At 58.0% G+C, this 16,380-nt stretch overlaps 2 protein-coding genes across 4 annotated transcripts; one reads left to right on the top strand and one right to left on the bottom strand.

Annotated features, from left to right (window-relative positions):
* Window positions 1–273: 273 nt before the first annotated feature.
* Window positions 274–6,470, bottom strand: LOC104056339 (mitochondrial chaperone BCS1). Of its 3 annotated transcripts, none has more exons than XM_054069807.1 (8): window positions 6,453–6,470; window positions 4,564–4,940; window positions 4,163–4,302; window positions 3,853–4,047; window positions 3,417–3,480; window positions 2,875–3,044; window positions 2,308–2,425; window positions 274–1,641 (listed from the first exon to the last, which is right to left on the bottom strand). In XM_054069807.1, the coding sequence occupies exons 2-8, from the start codon at window positions 4,881–4,883 to the stop codon at window positions 1,389–1,391; spliced, it is 1,260 nt and encodes a 419-aa protein (XP_053925782.1). In that variant the 5' UTR covers window positions 4,884–4,940; window positions 6,453–6,470; the 3' UTR covers window positions 274–1,388. The 3 variants fall into 3 exon arrangements, with proteins under 3 accessions (XP_053925782.1, XP_053925783.1, XP_009555887.2); XM_054069808.1 differs by lacking the exon at window positions 6,453–6,470 and adding an exon at window positions 5,804–5,941 and having other exon boundaries at window positions 4,564–4,752; XM_009557592.2 differs by lacking the exon at window positions 6,453–6,470 and adding an exon at window positions 5,804–5,942 and having other exon boundaries at window positions 276–1,641.
* Window positions 5,956–16,329, top strand: ZNF142 (zinc finger protein 142). Its single transcript, XM_054069780.1, has 9 exons — window positions 5,956–6,089; window positions 6,564–6,891; window positions 7,495–8,130; window positions 8,404–8,667; window positions 9,185–9,997; window positions 10,249–10,426; window positions 11,102–14,336; window positions 15,241–15,346; window positions 15,699–16,329. The coding sequence occupies exons 2-9, from the start codon at window positions 6,609–6,611 to the stop codon at window positions 16,196–16,198; spliced, it is 6,015 nt and encodes a 2,004-aa protein (XP_053925755.1). The 5' UTR covers window positions 5,956–6,089; window positions 6,564–6,608; the 3' UTR covers window positions 16,199–16,329.
* The last annotated feature ends 51 nt before the right edge of the window (window positions 16,330–16,380 follow it).

The raw sequence follows: 16,380 nt of genomic DNA, 5'->3' as shown, positions 1-16,380 counted from the left end.
GAAACATTTATGAAAGTCTGGGTTGCATCAAAGCAGCACCTGTTTGTGCTGAAGTTCAGCCAGGTGCCATCAGCTCAGTTCCTTTACATGCCCATGTGTCCTCAGCTTCATCCTTGGGCCCCTTAGCACCAAGCTAAGAGGAGGGCCTGACAGTGACCAAAGTTGGGTTTGGCCCTGCCAAGGTTCAAAGCTCCCAAATCAAGGACACGAAGACGGCTGGGTTGTGGGAAGCTGTTTTGGGGACTCTGGAACTGGGGACTGGGGAGGAGAGAGGCTCTGGCTGCATTGTTCTGTGGGTCAGCATGAACCTCACCCCTGGGTTCTGTAGCACTAGGAGGAAGGTGCAAAACCTGCCAGGATGAGACCCCCCACCCCCTCTCCATTGCATTTCAGGCACCTGTGGCTCTACCAGCCCATCCAGGACTTCTGTCCTTGGTTGGAAGGAAGACAAATAACAGGGAAAAGGCTGCGAGTCTGAGAGCAGCAGGACAAATCCTTCCTTCAGCCACACAGGGCCTCCTTACAGGAGGAAAGGCACAGTCACCTCCAATAAGGATTTCTGTACCTGCCCTGGGCTGGCCTGGCTGCTGAAATTCACGTTGAGGTTAACATCAAGCTCTTGGGAAGATATTCCGTAACCAGCCGAAGCCTCTCATCTGCTCCAACAGGTAGGCCTGCAGTAGCTCCAGGGTCACCCCCTCTGGCAGGAGGGACAGTCATGCCCACCCAGAAGTCCAAGCAGATCTGTGACTTGACATCACACGGGTGGGGCAGGAGCTGTGGCACCAGCCTGCAGCCTGAGGAACAACGAGCTGCCTGCTGGGAGCTGCTTTGTTTCTGAAACACTGGCTTTGCAGTGCTGGCCATGCCAGGCCGTGGTCAGGAGGCCTCTGGACCAGCAGCTGGATAGTGGGGCAACTAATGGGCAAAGGCATTAGAGAGCCAAGAGCCGTGTTGTGCACTTCACAGAGGATATTCACAAACCAGTGAAGACTGTTGTCCCGACAAAGACCTGCAGCTCTTTAGTGGTGTAGCACCCCTATGCCCTGCCCCAGGGAAACACCCCCTGGGGGACCCCCAAGCTGCCCCTCAAGGAAGGTAATTCCAGAGCCTTGATGGCTTATAGCAATCCCAGCAGGAGGCACGCGTTGGCGAGCGGGGCTGGCGCAGTAGCACCCAAGCCTGGGGAGCAGCCAGAGCCAATCCCCTCTCCCTGCTGCAACGCTGGCAGCTCTGACTCTCTGTGTTTCAATAAAACGCCACGGCCTTGGAGGGGCAGAGGTGAACAGAGACCTGGCCTGCATGCCTGGGCAGCTTCACGGCATCCCCGGAATGGTCATTTTCTTATCCCAGTCTTCTCAGTATGGCAGGGGAAAGCTGGCCCCTGGTCACAACGGGATGGAGTGTACGTTTGAGATGGCTCCTTTGGGGTCTGTCTTGTAGAGCATGAAGTGGCCCTGCACCTGGGCAGCACTGATCTGTTTGGAGACGGACAGTGCCTGCTCTGCAAACTGCTCGGCTGCTGCCAGGGGCTGCTCAGGATAGAAGCGCTGGAACATGCAGGCAAGCTGCCAGCGGGAACAGTGGCCCACGTACTGCTTGAGATCCACACGTCCGGGCCGCACCAGGGCTGGGTCCAGCCTGTCAAGAGACACAGAGGTGCCCTGAAAACTTGCTCCCTGCAGGGTGGGTCTTGCAGGAAGCGCCCCTCCAAGCTCACACAGCTGGCATCCTGTCTGCAAGATGCGCTGCACTGTGAGGTGGTAAAGGTGTGGCATAGGATTGTCCCTTGGAGGTTCAGGGGCAAATCAACTCAAAAGAAGCAAGACAGCTGTGGAAGGGCTGGCTCTGGAGGATTAGCGTGTCCTGGGAAACCGTTCTGCCCACCTCTGTCCCATGAGCAATCTCTGAACGACTCTCCAGGCCAGCTTGGTCTGGAGTGAGCCAAGCCTGCCGCAGGGCAGTATCTGGCCATGCCGTGAGCCCAGGCTGCATCCTGCCAACTCCACGGGCTGCAGCCAGTGTTCTACTTGCAGCACAGACAGAACCCCAAAAACCTGCAGACCCTCACTGGTACCACTCCTGAAGGACACAACCATGGTCTGAACAGCAAGAAAGCATCTGAGGCTCCAGTAAAAGGGGTCCTAAGTAGCAAACAAGGGATTTGCATCCAAGGAAGAATTCAGGAATCCTGAACCCCCAGTCTTCACACTGGAAGATGCAAATAACCCTCCATAAAGCCCATCAAAAGGGAACAAGGTCTTCCCGCGCTACCCTCCCTGCTCCCTCCCAGAGGGCAGCGCTGACCTGTCCACATAGTTGGTGGTCATGAAGACGATCCTGGCCTCTGTGGAGGCGACGCCATCCAGTGCATTGAGGAGGCCGCTGAAGGTCAGGCGCCCCATGCCTTGGTACACAGCCGGGTCTGGGGACAGAGGTGTCCAAGATCATATCCACTGGCCGCTAATCTCACACAACCTTGTGGACTACGTCCCTATCACTCGAGGCTCATGCCAAGCTCCCCACCCACTCCTTCCTCTGAGCTGACCACATTCTCCAGCAGAACATTCACCTCCTGCCCACCCACACCCCTGGGAACCCAGAAAGAAAATGAGAGGGAAAGCCACCTCCTTCCTCCTGCTGAAAATAGCTGGGCAGGAGAAGTGTCTTTGCTTGAGGATGAAGGACCAAAATTCCCCTATATACAGCCTTGTCAAAACTGGGCAAGGTCCAGGTTAGGTCCTGAGGCCTCAGAAAGCCGCCCAGTCTTGGTCTCCAATGGCATGGCAGAGCAGCCCAGAGACCAAACCTTTCCCCAGGACAGCCAACAAACCTCTCTCCCACTGCTGGCCCAGGAATGGGGGCATCACTCACTCTCAGCAGCGAGGTCCCGGCTGACAAAGGCAGCATCCACATCCTCCAGCAGGATGATGCTCTGCTGCGGTGCCACACTCAGGAGGTGATTGAGCCGGTCATCGGAGAGGCTGCGGTCGCTGAGGCTCAGCAGGCAGATACTGTACTGCAGCTCCCCGGCCAGGGCTGTGCTGGGAAGGACACAAACCACAGGGGTGGATCACAGTAAGAAAGCCTGGAGCAGAGGAGGAATCAGATCTCCCTGACCAGCACAGGGAAGAGGGCAGAGGCATCCTCCCCTGGCAGGGATCAGATATGGGGGCATGTGATAGCCCCTGCTTGGCCCACTGGTGCCATGCGGCACTGGGCAAAACAGAGGTGCAGACTGCTCATCACCCTGACCTGTCACGATGCCAGCAACGTGAATGCTTACATCGGGCATCACGCAGGAAGCAGAGCTCCCTCCTGCCTTTCAAATTCAATCACGCTGTCTCACCAGACTGCTGTGCCCCAGAGCTAGCAGCTGGCAGGAAAACTGCTGGTAGCCAGCTAGCAGTACTCACATGAAGCTGCTTTTCCCGCAGCCAGGAGGACCATACAGCAGGTAGCCTCTTCGGTAGGGGATCCCTAGGAAGACAGCATCCTTTTAGGAACGGGGTTGCTCTGAGCTTTCTCCCCAAGCCATGGGGCTATGCTGAGCACACACAGAGGATGCACTAGGGCAAGGTGAGCAGAGGACAAAATCTCTGTGCAGTCATTCCAAAGAGGACCATGGGCACCCTGCCCCACCCCACAGCAGTGTTGCAGGAGCAATGAACTCCATGATTTATCATGGTTTCCAGGATTAGATTGAAGCAAGGGGAGTTTCTCCTTTTGCAGACCCAGGCCTGACCTCAGCACTTGCACTTGCTCATTTGCGGGATGTGCCCAGGGCAGTGCGTGCAGCAGACAAGGAGTCATGCTGGGCATGGTACACAGGACACCGCGCCGGAGCCTTGCCTCTCTCGCTGTACCACTTAGGGTTGTCGATGAACTCCTTTACATCCTGGACCAGCTTCTCTGACACACCTTCCTCCAGAACAACCGAGCTGAGAGGCCGGCGGCGGCGGGGGAAGCCGAACTGCCGCCACTCTGCTCCCATGGCAGTGTACATGATGGTCCTCCCCTCCTGCTGCTGCAGTGCCAGCTCCCGGGCTGCAGAGAGAGGCAGAGGGGACAGATGGCAGGGAAAAGGATCTCCCATGAAGCCATGGGCATCTCCAGGGAGCAGGCTGTTCCCAGCAGGACCCCACGCAGTTCTCCTACAGACCTTCTCGGAGGATATTGAAGAAGATCTCCCGGTCAGTGCCCAGCGCAGTGAAGGTGACGGACTCCCAGGGGGTCCCAGTGTGCAGGTCAATCATCTGCTTCTCCCGGTTACGCTCGATGCGAATCCACTTCCTGCGATACCTGGAGTGGGGAGATGGGGTTGGGGGATGGTAGTGCAGAACCACTCACCTGAGCCCAGCCTGGGCTGTGCGTCGAGGAGAACACTCACTGCGGGCAAAGAAATCACTTCACACTAGTGAATAGAGACTCCTTTCCCTACTCTCAGTTTGCTGTCCTAACTCAGATCCCAGGAGGCAGGATCCTCCTCGAGCCCCCCAGGTTGGAGTTTCCTTGCTAAAATGATGGTCAGTCCCCAAACTGCTTTTCCCTGCCCTCCCTTACCAGATGAAATGGTTCCCAGGGCTGGGGACAAAGTCGAACTTGGTGCTGACACGTCCGCTTTCATGCTGCAGGTATGATGTCTCGACACTGAGGTGCTGCGTGTGCTTGGCATGGTGGGAGATCCAGTTCAGCAGCCAGTGGTAGCTCTTGTCCTTGCTGGGCACCTCCAAGGTGATCATATAATGGCGCCTGAAAGCCACCAGACCAAACTGGGCCCCTTTCCGGGCTAATGCCAGGGCAGTTCCCACCCCAACAAGGCCAAAGCCAGCCCCGAAGTATGGGTTGTCCTTCAATGCTAAGACAAAGTCAGAAAAGGGCATTGTGGGAGGTTAAGCAGCTCCTTTCCACAGCATCGTCCCTGTGCTCCGGAAACAAACCTGTGCAGAAAGAGAAGGACTGAATGGCACTGGCGGACACAACAGGTCGCCCACAGTTGTCTGCCCTTTATCATGGCCTGTTCTCACAACAAAAGGCAGCCTGGAATGTTCAGATCCCTCACACTTGTGCTTATCTTATTACCAGCGGTTCAGAGAGCCTCTGGCCACAGAAGCCTCCTTCCTCACTGCAGGCCACTGGCTGAGACAGGCAGGAGGGGGCCAGGAGCCAGACGCCATCGAGCAAGCACAGAGCATCTGCTGCTTCTTTAGCCATGACAACAGGCCCAGAGCTTTACACAGTTTTATTCTTTAAGTAGCTAGAAATCATGAGCGCTGCAATTACTTAGCGTTTACCGTTTTAAAAAGCTGAAGCGCATAGAATCATTTGGTTGGAAAAGACCTTTCAGATCACCAAGGCCATCTGTACCCGTCCACTACTAACCCATCCCTGAGCACCTCATCTACTCATCCTTTAAACACCTGCAGGGATATATACAGCTCTCGGCTGAGCTGAAGGCTTGTTCTTTGCTGCTGGCAATGGGCACGCAACTGTAGTGGAAGCAGCACCTCCATGTATGTATGAAGGGCACTAGACACACACCTAAGGGGGCTTTAAGCTTCCCCAGCTCCCTCAAGAGGGTCTGGCAGCTACAGGGGATGAGGGGGAGCCTCCCCTGTCTGACAGGCAGGCAGAGAGGCTGATGGGCACACAGACGCCCTGCGCTCCCTCAGCAGGGCCTGGCCCCTCAGCGAGACCCCATCCAGGGCCTCCCCGTCCCCGCAGCATGAGTCCAGCTTCCCCGGTGGGAGGCCCAGCCCGCACCGGCAGAACTCGCGGCTGGGCTCGGCTCAGCTCCCCTCACCCGCCAGCGCAGGCACCGGCCGCCCCTCGCCTCCACGCCGTGCCGCTCCGTCCCGCGCCGCACCACTCTCTATGGCCCCGGCACTCGCTTCCGCCCGGCGCCTCTCAGGCCCGCCACTCTCTATGACCCCGGCGCTCGCTTCCGCCCGGCTGCCGGCTCGCACCATAGAGCGGGGCTGGGGTAGAGCGGCCGTCCGAACCGCACAAAGGGCGACGCTCCCTCCCGCTCGGCGCGAACTACCGAGATGGATCGGGGTCTGGCCTGACTCCCCGGCACGAGGCTGCCGGTAGGCCCCTTCCCGCTGGGCTCGGCCCGAGGAGGCCCCGAGTGGCCCCGGGGAGAGCACAGAGGTCCCTGCTCCCTCCTCGCCACCGTGCTTGGAGAAGGGCCCCGGGTGTCCCTGGGGAGGGCACAGGGGTCCCTGCGTCCCCGTCTCCCCCCTGGCTGCTCAAGGAAAGGCCCGAGTGGCCTTGGGGAGGGCGCAGGCGTTCTTGCACCTCTGCCTGCCCCCCCGCGGCTGATGGATTCGGGGAGAGGCCTCGGGTGTCCCTGGGGAGGGCACAGGGGTCCCTGCGTCCCCCTCTCCCCCGTGGCGGTGTCTCGCCAGCCCAGCCTGGGGCGCGGCCAAAGGGAGCCGGTGTTGACATACCCCAGTTCCTAGCCCTGCATGGCGGCCGGCAGCGCAGGCTGCCCCCCAAATCCTGTAGGAGCCCTGGGTCTCGGGCTTCTCCCTTGTTTAAGGTGCCTGTTTCTGTTTCAGAGTGAGAGGCTCTCTTGCCTGGCAGCAACCCGGTGCCTGGTGGCAATGAGTGCGGAAGTGGCTGTGTCTGATACTGCCGGTGGGGAGATGGAGGCCCTGTGCTCGGAGCTGCTCCTGCCCACACCGGGAGAGGCAGGAGCCGTAGGAAGCCCTGGAGTGGCCAGCACTGGCCTGGCTGGGACACACCGGCTGACTGCCAGCCAGGATTTGCTGCTGGCAGAGGCATCAATCCCTGAGGAAGGGGCCCATGCTGGAGGAGGCAATGTGGAAATATTCATCGAGGCTGTAGCTGGCAACGTGACGCTAAGCAACACAGCCACTGCCACAGGTATAGAGTACAGGGAGGGCAGCATGGGCCCCGTTGTGTTCAGTGGAGGGAGAGAGGTCTGGCCAGAGCCACTGTCCCCTCCAGCTGTCACCCTGGGGGCATCATGGCGCCCTCCTGTCTCTGACACTGTGTGTGTCACCAACCTGGGATCTGCCACTAGTGGAGAGCTGAGCTGGGTGTGTGGATGGGGAGGAGTGGTAGAGGGAGCCTCGGGCTAGGTAAGGGGGTTGCTCCAGGCTGTCAGTTGGGACCAGGTGGAGATTTCCACCCTGGAGGCTGCTGCTGCCCCCAGCATGCTTCTCCCCCAGATTCTTTTGGGGGCATTCTGCTAGGAAAAGGGCTGAGCCAGCCTTATGTTGCTGGATGTCTTAAAAGTGCTGAAAGACAGACCTGATCATCATGGTCAGCCGAGTGGTGGTGTTCCCTCTGCTGCGAGTACATTTCCTGAGATACACTGGGCAGGGTCAGGGCTGTGGTTCTCCAAACTGTAATTTGTGACAGCAGGGGATTATCTTCCTTGACTGAAGCTGGAACTAAGCAGCCAGTCCCAAGCTCTGGGCATGGCAAAACGCCTTTCTAATGCTGTCCCCTTACTTTCTGCAGAGGTGCTGGTCAAAGTGGTAGAGCTATATTTCTGTGAGAAGTGTGGCCAAAGCTTCCCGGAGGCCTCCCTGCTGTCGGAGCACCAGTGCTTGCTGCTGGCTCCTCCAGGGCATCTGGTGCTCCCTGGGGTGCTCTCGGCTTCTGCCAGCGAGGGCCAGTGCAAGCCATCGGGCTCCGAGCCACCCAGAAATGGAGCACAGACCTCTGTTCCTGAGCGCCTGCTGTGCCCCGTCTGCCAGGAGGCATTTGCACAGCCTGGTGAACTCAAGGAGCACTTCAAGACCCACCGTGCCCCACTGGGAGCCCTGCCCTGCCCTGAGAAGGGCTGCCACTTCGCCACGGAGGAACGCAAGCAACTGCACAGCCACCTGCGCTGCCTGCACGGGGCCTCCCCGGTGTCCTGCTCCTACCATGCCTGCCCCCTGCTCTTCCCCAGCCACCCAGCAATGGAGCAGCACTACCGCACGCACTTCCCCTTCCACTGCAGCCACTGTGACTTCATCACAGCCAATGCTAAGCTCTTCTGGCAGCACAGGAAAGGCCATGCTATGGAGCATCCCACTGAGATACCCACAACAGGGAGTCCCCCTGACTTGGCTCCCCATGGCGTCGAGCAGCACTGCGTTCTGCCATCAGGTACAGCTTGGTGGGGGGCATTGGGGCCTGTGGGTGCTGCAGTGGCTGTCTGTCTCTGTGCATCCCAGTTAGAACTGGGAGGAGTGGGAGGTAAGGCTGTGCTGCCTGAGTGTCAGGGAGCCCTGCAGTCGGGCAACTCTCTGCAGTTCTTTCCTCCCTGCGGCATGGTTTGTGGCCCCTGTCTTAGCCAGGAGATTTTTTGCACTTGTGTGGGTGATTTGGGTGTCTTCCTCCTGCCTAAAGCATGATGGTCTTTGCCTTTCCTCACTGAAGGAGCAGCTGGAGGGCAAGAGGAGGCAGGGAATTGCCACCCTGGCTGGGAAGCTGCCACAGCAGAAGCCAGGCCAGCAAAACCTGCAGGCACTGGGGAGGACTCCTTGGAGGGGCAGAAGGCGTCAGCTGGAGAAGAGGACTCAGACAGCGGTGAGGATGAGTCGCCAGAGGATGACAGTGCCAGCCCCTGTGAAGGTGAGGCCAAAGAGGATGGGAAGACGGCTTCCGAGAAAGACAGGATGCCATGGATACAGCACCTCAAAGGTAGGATGCAAGGCACTGCGGGGCTGTACTGGGAGCTGCTTGGCCTTTGAGTTATGGACGAGCAGCTCAGCCTTGAGGCTGGCACTGAAACATGGGCTGGGCTGGCAGGACATACAAGTCTTGTGCTGTCCAGCAGCCTCCCCTGCACGTACTGGGGCACTGTTCCCCCTTCCCCTGCCCTCTGCCCAAAAAAATGCATCCTTCTCCTGTTGTCCATCCTTTGCTGCTGCCAGGCTCAGGCACAAGCAGGCTAAAGTCTGCCTGGCTTTGGGGCATGCAGGCAGGCCTGATTTAAGCTGTGCTGGATTATTTTTGCCAGTGTTGAGCTGGAAAGAGCCCACTTGAACCATGCTGGTGGCTTTAGAGAGGAGACAGTCTCTAAGGGAATGACTGTTCTGTGACTGCAGATACGATAAGTCCTCACTCCAGCACAGCTGGACCAGGGAAAGAACATCTGCCTGTGCTGCTCTTCTCTGTCTCTTCCCTGCTGACAGCTCCCCCTCCTCTGCTCTCACAGGGGATGTCGTGGAGGGCTGTGAGTACCTCTACAAAACCCACATGTGCCCTGAATGCAAGCGGTGCTTCAAGAAGCGGACGCACCTGGTGGAGCATCTCCACCTGCACTTCCCTGACCCCAGCCTGCAGTGCCCCAACTGCCACAAGTACTTCACCAGCAAAAGCAAACTGAAAATCCACATGATGCGGGAGACTGGTGAGAAGGCCCACCGATGCCCACTCTGCCACTACAGCTCAGTGGAGAAGAACGCCCTCAACCGCCACATGGCCAGCATGCATGAGGACATCTCCAACTTCTACTCCGATGTTTACTCCTGCCCTGTCTGTGAGGAGAAGTTTCAGCTCAGCCAGGCCCTCAAAGAGCACTTAAAAACTCACAAAGCCGAGCCGAAGAGGCTGAGCTGCTTCCAAGGAGGCTGCGACTACTGTGCTGAGGACAGGAAGGAGTTTGTCCGTCACCTCAAGGATGCTCACAGTATCAAGGCAGTGGAGTGCAAGTACCATGCCTGCTCCCTGCTCTTTGGCACAGCGGAGGCCATGGAGGCTCATCGAAAAACCCACTATGCCTTCCACTGCCAGCAGTGTGACTTCATCTGCTCCAACAAGCACGTTTTCCGCAAGCACAAGAAGCAGGGGCACCCAGGCAGTGAGCAGCTCCAGTGCAGCTTCTGCCCCTACGCCACCTTCAACCCTGTGGAGTTTCATGACCACGTGGGCAAGATGCATGCCAATGAGAAGATCCACAAGTGCACCGAGTGTGCCTTTGCCACCGCACACAAGAGGGTGCTCATCCGGCACATGCTGCTGCACACTGGTGGGTATCCGCTGCGGGGTCCTGAGATATGAGCTGGGATGGGGAGAGCCTGTCCTGGCACCGGGTTGGTAGGGAGGGCCAGGTCAGGCCCCCTGGGTCCCATCACCAGCTCTACCACCCTTGTGTTGCTTGGCTGAGGTCGTTCTCTGCTGTTACCCACAGCTCCTGCCAAGCTGGTTTCCCTGCAGGGGAGGCAGCCCCTGCTGCCTTACCTGACTGTGGAGCTGAGGGAATTCCTGTGTTACCTGTAGGAGAGAAACCTCACAAGTGTGAGCTCTGTGACTTCACGTGCCGGGATGTGAGCTACCTGTCCAAGCACATGCTCACCCACTCCAATGACAAGAACTTCATGTGCACCGAGTGCGGGTACATCACCAAGTGGAAGCACTACCTGAACGTCCACATGCGCAAGCACACTGGAGATCTCCGGTACGACCCCCAGCCGTGCTGGCCCGGCCGCATGTTCAGGCTTCCCCAAATCCTGCTCTAGGGGTGTGCAGCTCTGGGCTGCAGCATGTGCCAGACTTTCTCGTGCTTGGGGGTTGGCTACAACCTGCTCTATCTGGCATTTGAAAAATGCAGCCCCTGAGCTTGCAGGTTGTTACCAGCATGGTGCTGCAGAGGCAGAGTTATCTTTGGTGTGTCTGTGCCACACAGGAGGCGCATCACCATGTCAGTGCAGCTCTGAGCTTAGGTTCATCGCCTCTGCTGATACTCGACCAAAGCCAGCTTGGGCACATGCAGGACTCTGTCAAAACATGGTTTTACCTTTGCATCATCACCTCCTTCGGGTATAGTCTGCCTCCAATGATCCTGGAGATGCTGCTGGTATGATGTGGGTGTGTGAAGAGTGACACAGTCACTATATGGGATACCCAGGGAATCTCTCTCCCGTCCTGAGGCTCGGTGTGTAAAGGGGAGGGCTGCAGCAGGGAGGAATCGCCTGTGGTAAGAGCTGCCTGGATGGCAAAGGTCGGATCCAGCAAACCGAATGGTGCCTATTTTCCATGTGTCCAGGACAGAGAAGTAGAGCTTAGCATGTCTGACAGGGCTCAGCCTGCCCTGATTCCTTGTGCTTCCTGACCACTTCTGCTTTCCCCACAGGTACCAGTGCAACCAGTGTTCATACCGGTGCCACCGTGCCGACCAGCTGAGCAGCCATAAGCTACGGCACCAGGGCAAAAGTCTGATCTGCGAGGTGTGCGGCTTCGCGTGTAAGCGCAAGTACGAGCTGCAGAAGCACATGCAGGCGAAGCACTCACAGAGTTACCAGGTGCCAATCTTCCAGTGCCAGTACTGTGCCTACCAGACAAAGTACAAGCAGGCACTGCTGAACCACGAGAACTGCAAGCACACCAAGCAGAAGGAGTTCCGCTGCGCCCTCTGCTCCTACTGCACCTTCAGCAACACCAGCCTCTTCTTCCACAAGCGTAAGATTCACGGCTACGTCCCTGGTGACAAGGACTGGCTGGAGAACTATGCCAGCAAGGAGCTGGAGATCAGCTCATCCGAGGTGCTTTTTGGCTACGAGCTCAGCACAGCCCTGCACATAGATGCAAGCTCCCCCCTTAACGGCAAGGAGCAGTGGACAAAGGTGAAGCCATCCCGGCTGGAGTCTCAGGGGGAAGAGAACTACCAGCAAACGTTTGTAGTGCCTCTCCTTGGGCACAGTGCCACACCACCAGAGAGTGGTGGTGAGGCACAGGGAGGTGTGGGCGAGCGGGAGCAGAGCCATCCCACTGCTGGTAATGCCCTGGGAGATGACTGCATGCAAGGCGATGCTGCCACAGGCTCAGCTGAGCTCACTGCTTCTGGGGATGTGGCAGAGAGCTGCACATTGCACTTGGAGGCGCTGAATGTCTCATCTGACCCTCTCCTGGAGCATTTGACTGGAGAATCCTGCACAGCACAGCCAGGGAGTGCGGAAATGCTGTCCTGCAAGGAGCCTCCTGCAGCCTATGAGATGCTAGGCTCCCGGGATGACCTTGGCTTGGAGGACAATGACAATACACTTGAAGACATCCCGCACTTTGAGGAAGAGGAGGCAGATGTGCGGGAGGACGAGGTGGTGAGACTGGAAGGCAGTGTAGTGGCAGGAGACAGCCAGGAAAAAGATGCCCTAACACAGACCATGGGCTGCCTTGAGGGCTCATGCTCAGACCACCACAAGCTGGTGGCAGATGCTGAAATGAGAGACACTGGCCAAGCCAAGCTGCCAGAGGCCTGGCTCGGTGTGCTGAAGACAGCTGAGCAGAGTCACTTGCCTGTCCCAGAGGACACTGCCACCTCCAGTGATGATGGCAGGGGCAGCTCAGAGTTGGTGCTGAAGGCACTGCGGAAGCAGGACAAGGAGCAGGCGGAGACACTGGTGCTGGAAGGCAGGGTGCAGATGCTGGTGGTGCAGTCAGAGAGCCAGATCTTTAAGTGTGAGAAGTGCTCATACATCACACGGAAGGAGAAGTCCATGTCCCTGCATTCCAAAGCCAGCTGCCCGAGCCGCCGGGCCCCGCTCATGTGCCGTGAGTGCGGTGCCAGCTTTAAACAGCAAAGGGGGCTCAACACCCACCTCCTCAAGAAGTGCCCAGTCCTCCTGAAGAAGAACAAGGTCCTCAAAGCAGCTGTTCAGGAGCCACCTGGGTTGTGCCAATCTGCTGACCAGCCCAGTGATAACAGTATGGAAACAATGGAGAGTGAGAAGAGAGGCTTGGAACAGTCCAGCCGTGCTGAGAGCTCTTGGGAGGCTGAAGTACTGCCTGATAAAATGCAGGCAGCTAGCAGTCCCTTGGCTGGGGAACAGGCCTTGGGTTGTCCTGTCTTAGAGAAATCCCTGCCAGCTGATGGCACAGAGGTGGCAGAAGAGCCTCCTGAGCAAGGGGTTGGGGCTGAGCCAGGTGGAGCCACTTGTTCCCCCAAGCCTGGGAAAACCTCAGAGAAATACCGGCTGGAGGGAGGGAAGCTGCACTGCAACACCTGCTCCTTCGTGTGCTCTCGTGTCTCTACCATCACCTCCCACGTGGAGGATGGGTGCCGGAGCCTGGAGCAGTTCTGGTGCTCCCTGTGCCCCAAGGCCTTCCGCTCCCAGCGGGCCCTCAAAAGCCACTGTGCCGAGAAGCATGTTGTGCACCCCAAGGAGAACGGACCCCAAAGCACTGAGCTCCCTGAGGGGGACCCAGTGAGTGTTGAGACAGGCCAGCCCAGCAAGCCCCTGCTGCATGCAACCTCCTCAAAAGCGACACTGCCCAAGAGGAGGCGTTTCTCCTGCCCCACCTGCCCCTTCACCTGCCACCAGGAACGGGCCATGAAGACGCACAAGAAGAGGGGCTGTATGGCACTGGGGGAGTTTCGTTGCACCTCCTGTCCCTTCACCTCTAAGGCAGCCAAAGCCCTGCGGCTGCACCGCAAGCTGCACCGCAAGCATTACAGCAAGCGGCCGCAGCTGCAGTGCCGCCAGTGTGAGTTCACCTGCAAGCAGGCCCGTTGCCTGCGGCAGCACATTCGCATCAAGCACGAGGGAGTGAAGCCGCACAAGTGCCACTACTGCGAATTCAGCACCACACGACGCTACCGCCTCGAGGCCCACCAGTCCCTGCACACCGGTGTGGGGCGCATCGCCTGTGGCATCTGCAGCCAGACCTTTGGCACCAACTCTAAGCTGCGTATCCACCGCCTGCGGGTGCACGAGAAGACACCCACCCACTTCTGCCCACTCTGTGACTACAGCAGCTACCTGCAGAATGACATCACCCGCCACGTCAACAGCTGCCACCGCGGTGAGCTCAACTTTGGCTGCTCACGCTGTGAGGCTCGCTTCAGCTCTGAGACTGCCCTCAAGCAGCACATCCTGCGACGGCACGAAGAGAAGGTGTCCTATGGCTGCCCACGCTGTGGCTTCGTGTGTCACAGCGAGGCCACGCTCAAGTGCCACGTGCAGAAGCAGCACCCGCACCTGGAGTGCAGCACCTGCAAGGAGACTTTTGCCACCCGTGAGGCTCTGGAGGAGCACAAGACACAGCATTTTAGCCACCGCTGTGAGCTGTGCAGCTTTGCAGCCAAGGAGCGCCAGCAGCTGGTGCGGCATTATGTGGAGAGCCACGAACCAGCTGCCCTCCAGGACAAACCCCTGCAGTGCCCCTTCTGCAACTTTGCCTGCTGCCACCAGCTTGTCTTTGATCAGCACATGAAGGGCCATGGGGGAACCCGTGTGTACAAGTGCTCGGACTGCGAGTACACCACCAAGAACAGGCAGAAGATCACATGGCACATCCGCATCCACACCGGCGAGAAGCCCTACAAGTGCCATCTCTGTAAATATGCCTGTGCTGACCCATCGCGTCTCAAGGTGAGAGCCCTGCTTGGGGATGTATCCTACTGCATCTGCCATGGGTTGGGGGGCTTGCAGAAGAAGGAGAAACTCCCAAAGGGAGGTCTGGTCCTCTGTCCTCTTCTGTGGATTGTACGAGAATAGGAGACAAGCAGATAAAACTGATGTGGGTACAATATCTTTCTTTCCAGCTCCCTGCTGTTGCAGAATAAGGGGAAGGGTGATCTGTAGCAAAGCAAGAAGGTGGGCAGCTGTCCAAGTTCACTCCTCTTTCCCCCTGACATCTCTGGTGTCCTCTGGTTGCAGCCTTACACCACTCAAGCCAAGTTTGACTGCCCACTGGCTTGCAGCGTGCTCTGTGGCACCAATTACACAAGGTGCAGGGAAAGCTCAGCTTCCCTGCAAGCGGAGCCAGGCCCTGCCCTCATTTCTGTAGGTGATTAGCATCCTCATGCATGGTAAAAGGCCTTTCCTAGAACAGGAGGGACAGGTGTGGGGTAATGATGGGGAAATGGTCTGGTTTTGCTAAAAGAAATATTGACTTTGTTAATGGCCAGGCTGAGCTGGAGCTCCCTGGGGCCGCCTGGGTGAGACTGTACAGTGTGCTCAGCTCAGCACTAGTTCTGTTGGGCTGGGTTTTAACATGGGCTTTGCTCTACATACCGAAGTCGGAAGAAAAGCCTGTGCCATTCACAGGCTGGGACAGAGCAAGCTCAGCAGTACGGGCATCTGATCCTGAGCCCACTGGGGATGCCCCCCTGCCCATAGTCTGCCAGGCAAGCAGACAGCCCTCCTTTCTCCATACAGTTTGAGGTGTCAGAGCTGGTTTTGAGCCCCTTGCTGGCACCTCAAAGCCCAGCACGTTCCGGTCAGACAGGGGGCATGGCCTCATCCTGACCCTGCCCTCTTGCCCTGTGCCCAGTACCACATGCGGATCCACAAGGAGGAGCGGAAATACCTCTGCCCTGACTGTGGCTACAAGTGCAAGTGGGTGAACCAGCTCAAGTACCACATGACAAAGCACACGGGTGAGTACTGCTCACTGGGGACAGGCCGTTGGGCACTGGGGAGTGTATGGGGGCTGTAGGAACCTCAGCTTGGTGCTTCCTTTGCTACCAGTGACCCAGCTGAAAGCAGGTGGGTGTTCTTGTGTTGGTGGGCTCGGGATAGTGCCCAGGGATAGGAGGGAAGGTGAAGTGGTACAAACTCTAGGCAACCATGTGGTGCCTTGGAAATGAGGGGGTTTGGGTGCCTGCTGACATGATGGGGTGTAGGGGCGAGTCCCTGGCAACTGATGCTCTGTTGCAGGGATGGGGAGACCTGTGGGATGTAGGGCACTGTCCCCCCATCCTGATGCAATCCCCTTCCCTGTCACCACAGGCCTGAAGCCATACCGCTGCGACGAGTGTGAGTACTGCACCAATCGGGCAGATGCCCTGCGGGTGCACAAGGAAACACGGCACCAGGAGGCTCGCTCCTTCATCTGCGAGCAGTGTGGCAAGGCCTTCAAGACCCGCTTCCTCCTCAAGACCCACCTGAAGAAGCACAGTGAGGAGAAGCCGTATGTCTGCAATGCCTGTGGGCGGGCTTTCCGCTGGGCGGCTGGCCTGCGCCACCATTACCTGACCCACACCAACGAGCACCCCTTCTTCTGCCGCTACTGCCCCTACAAGGCCAAGCAGAAGTTCCAGGTCATCAAACACATCCAGCGGCACCACCCTGAGCGTGGGGCTGGTGACTTCAGCAAGGGGGTGGGCAAGAACCCCAGTATGCCCACCATCCACCTCCACGCCGTGCAGAGGGACAGACGGGCTGTGGGACCCCCTGGAACAGAACAGGAAGGTGGGTGCCCTGTGGAGAAGGATGGTGCTTCGCAGTGAAGCTGAATCCTGACTGCTTTGAGGGCCCCAGTGGCACCAGGCTGCTGTGGAGATGTATGTGTGTGTATAGGCATATGTGTATATGGGTTGTAAAATATGTGGCTGTATAAAAGGAATCTCTCAGCGCCTTTTAATACTGTTTCTTGGGGCTGTTTGGAGCCCTCTGTGAACAGGGAGCCAGC

Source organism: Cuculus canorus, chromosome 6 (assembly GCF_017976375.1).
Source record: "Cuculus canorus isolate bCucCan1 chromosome 6, bCucCan1.pri, whole genome shotgun sequence".
NCBI lineage: Eukaryota > Metazoa > Chordata > Aves > Cuculiformes > Cuculidae > Cuculus > Cuculus canorus.
Note: the sequence above shows the minus strand (reverse complement) of the source record. Positions and strands in the feature narration are given on the sequence as shown.

Excerpts from the sequence above, each read along its gene's own strand:
- LOC104056339 (XM_054069807.1), bottom strand. The coding sequence starts at position 4,883 with ATGCCCTTTTCTGACTTTGTCTTAGCATTGAAGGACAACCCATACTTC. Across the intron at positions 3,045-3,416 it reads TGCGGGAAAAGCAGCTTCAT|CACAGCCCTGGCCGGGGAGC; the intron begins GTGAGTACTGCT and ends TGTCCTTCCCAG. Across the intron at positions 1,642-2,307 it reads ACCACCAACTATGTGGACAG|GCTGGACCCAGCCCTGGTGC; the intron begins GTCAGCGCTGCC and ends GTCTCTTGACAG.
- ZNF142 (XM_054069780.1), top strand. The coding sequence starts at position 6,609 with ATGAGTGCGGAAGTGGCTGTGTCTGATACTGCCGGTGGGGAGATGGAG. Across the intron at positions 9,998-10,248 it reads GCACATGCTGCTGCACACTG|GAGAGAAACCTCACAAGTGT; the intron begins GTGGGTATCCGC and ends TGTTACCTGTAG. Across the intron at positions 10,427-11,101 it reads AAGCACACTGGAGATCTCCG|GTACCAGTGCAACCAGTGTT; the intron begins GTACGACCCCCA and ends CTTTCCCCACAG.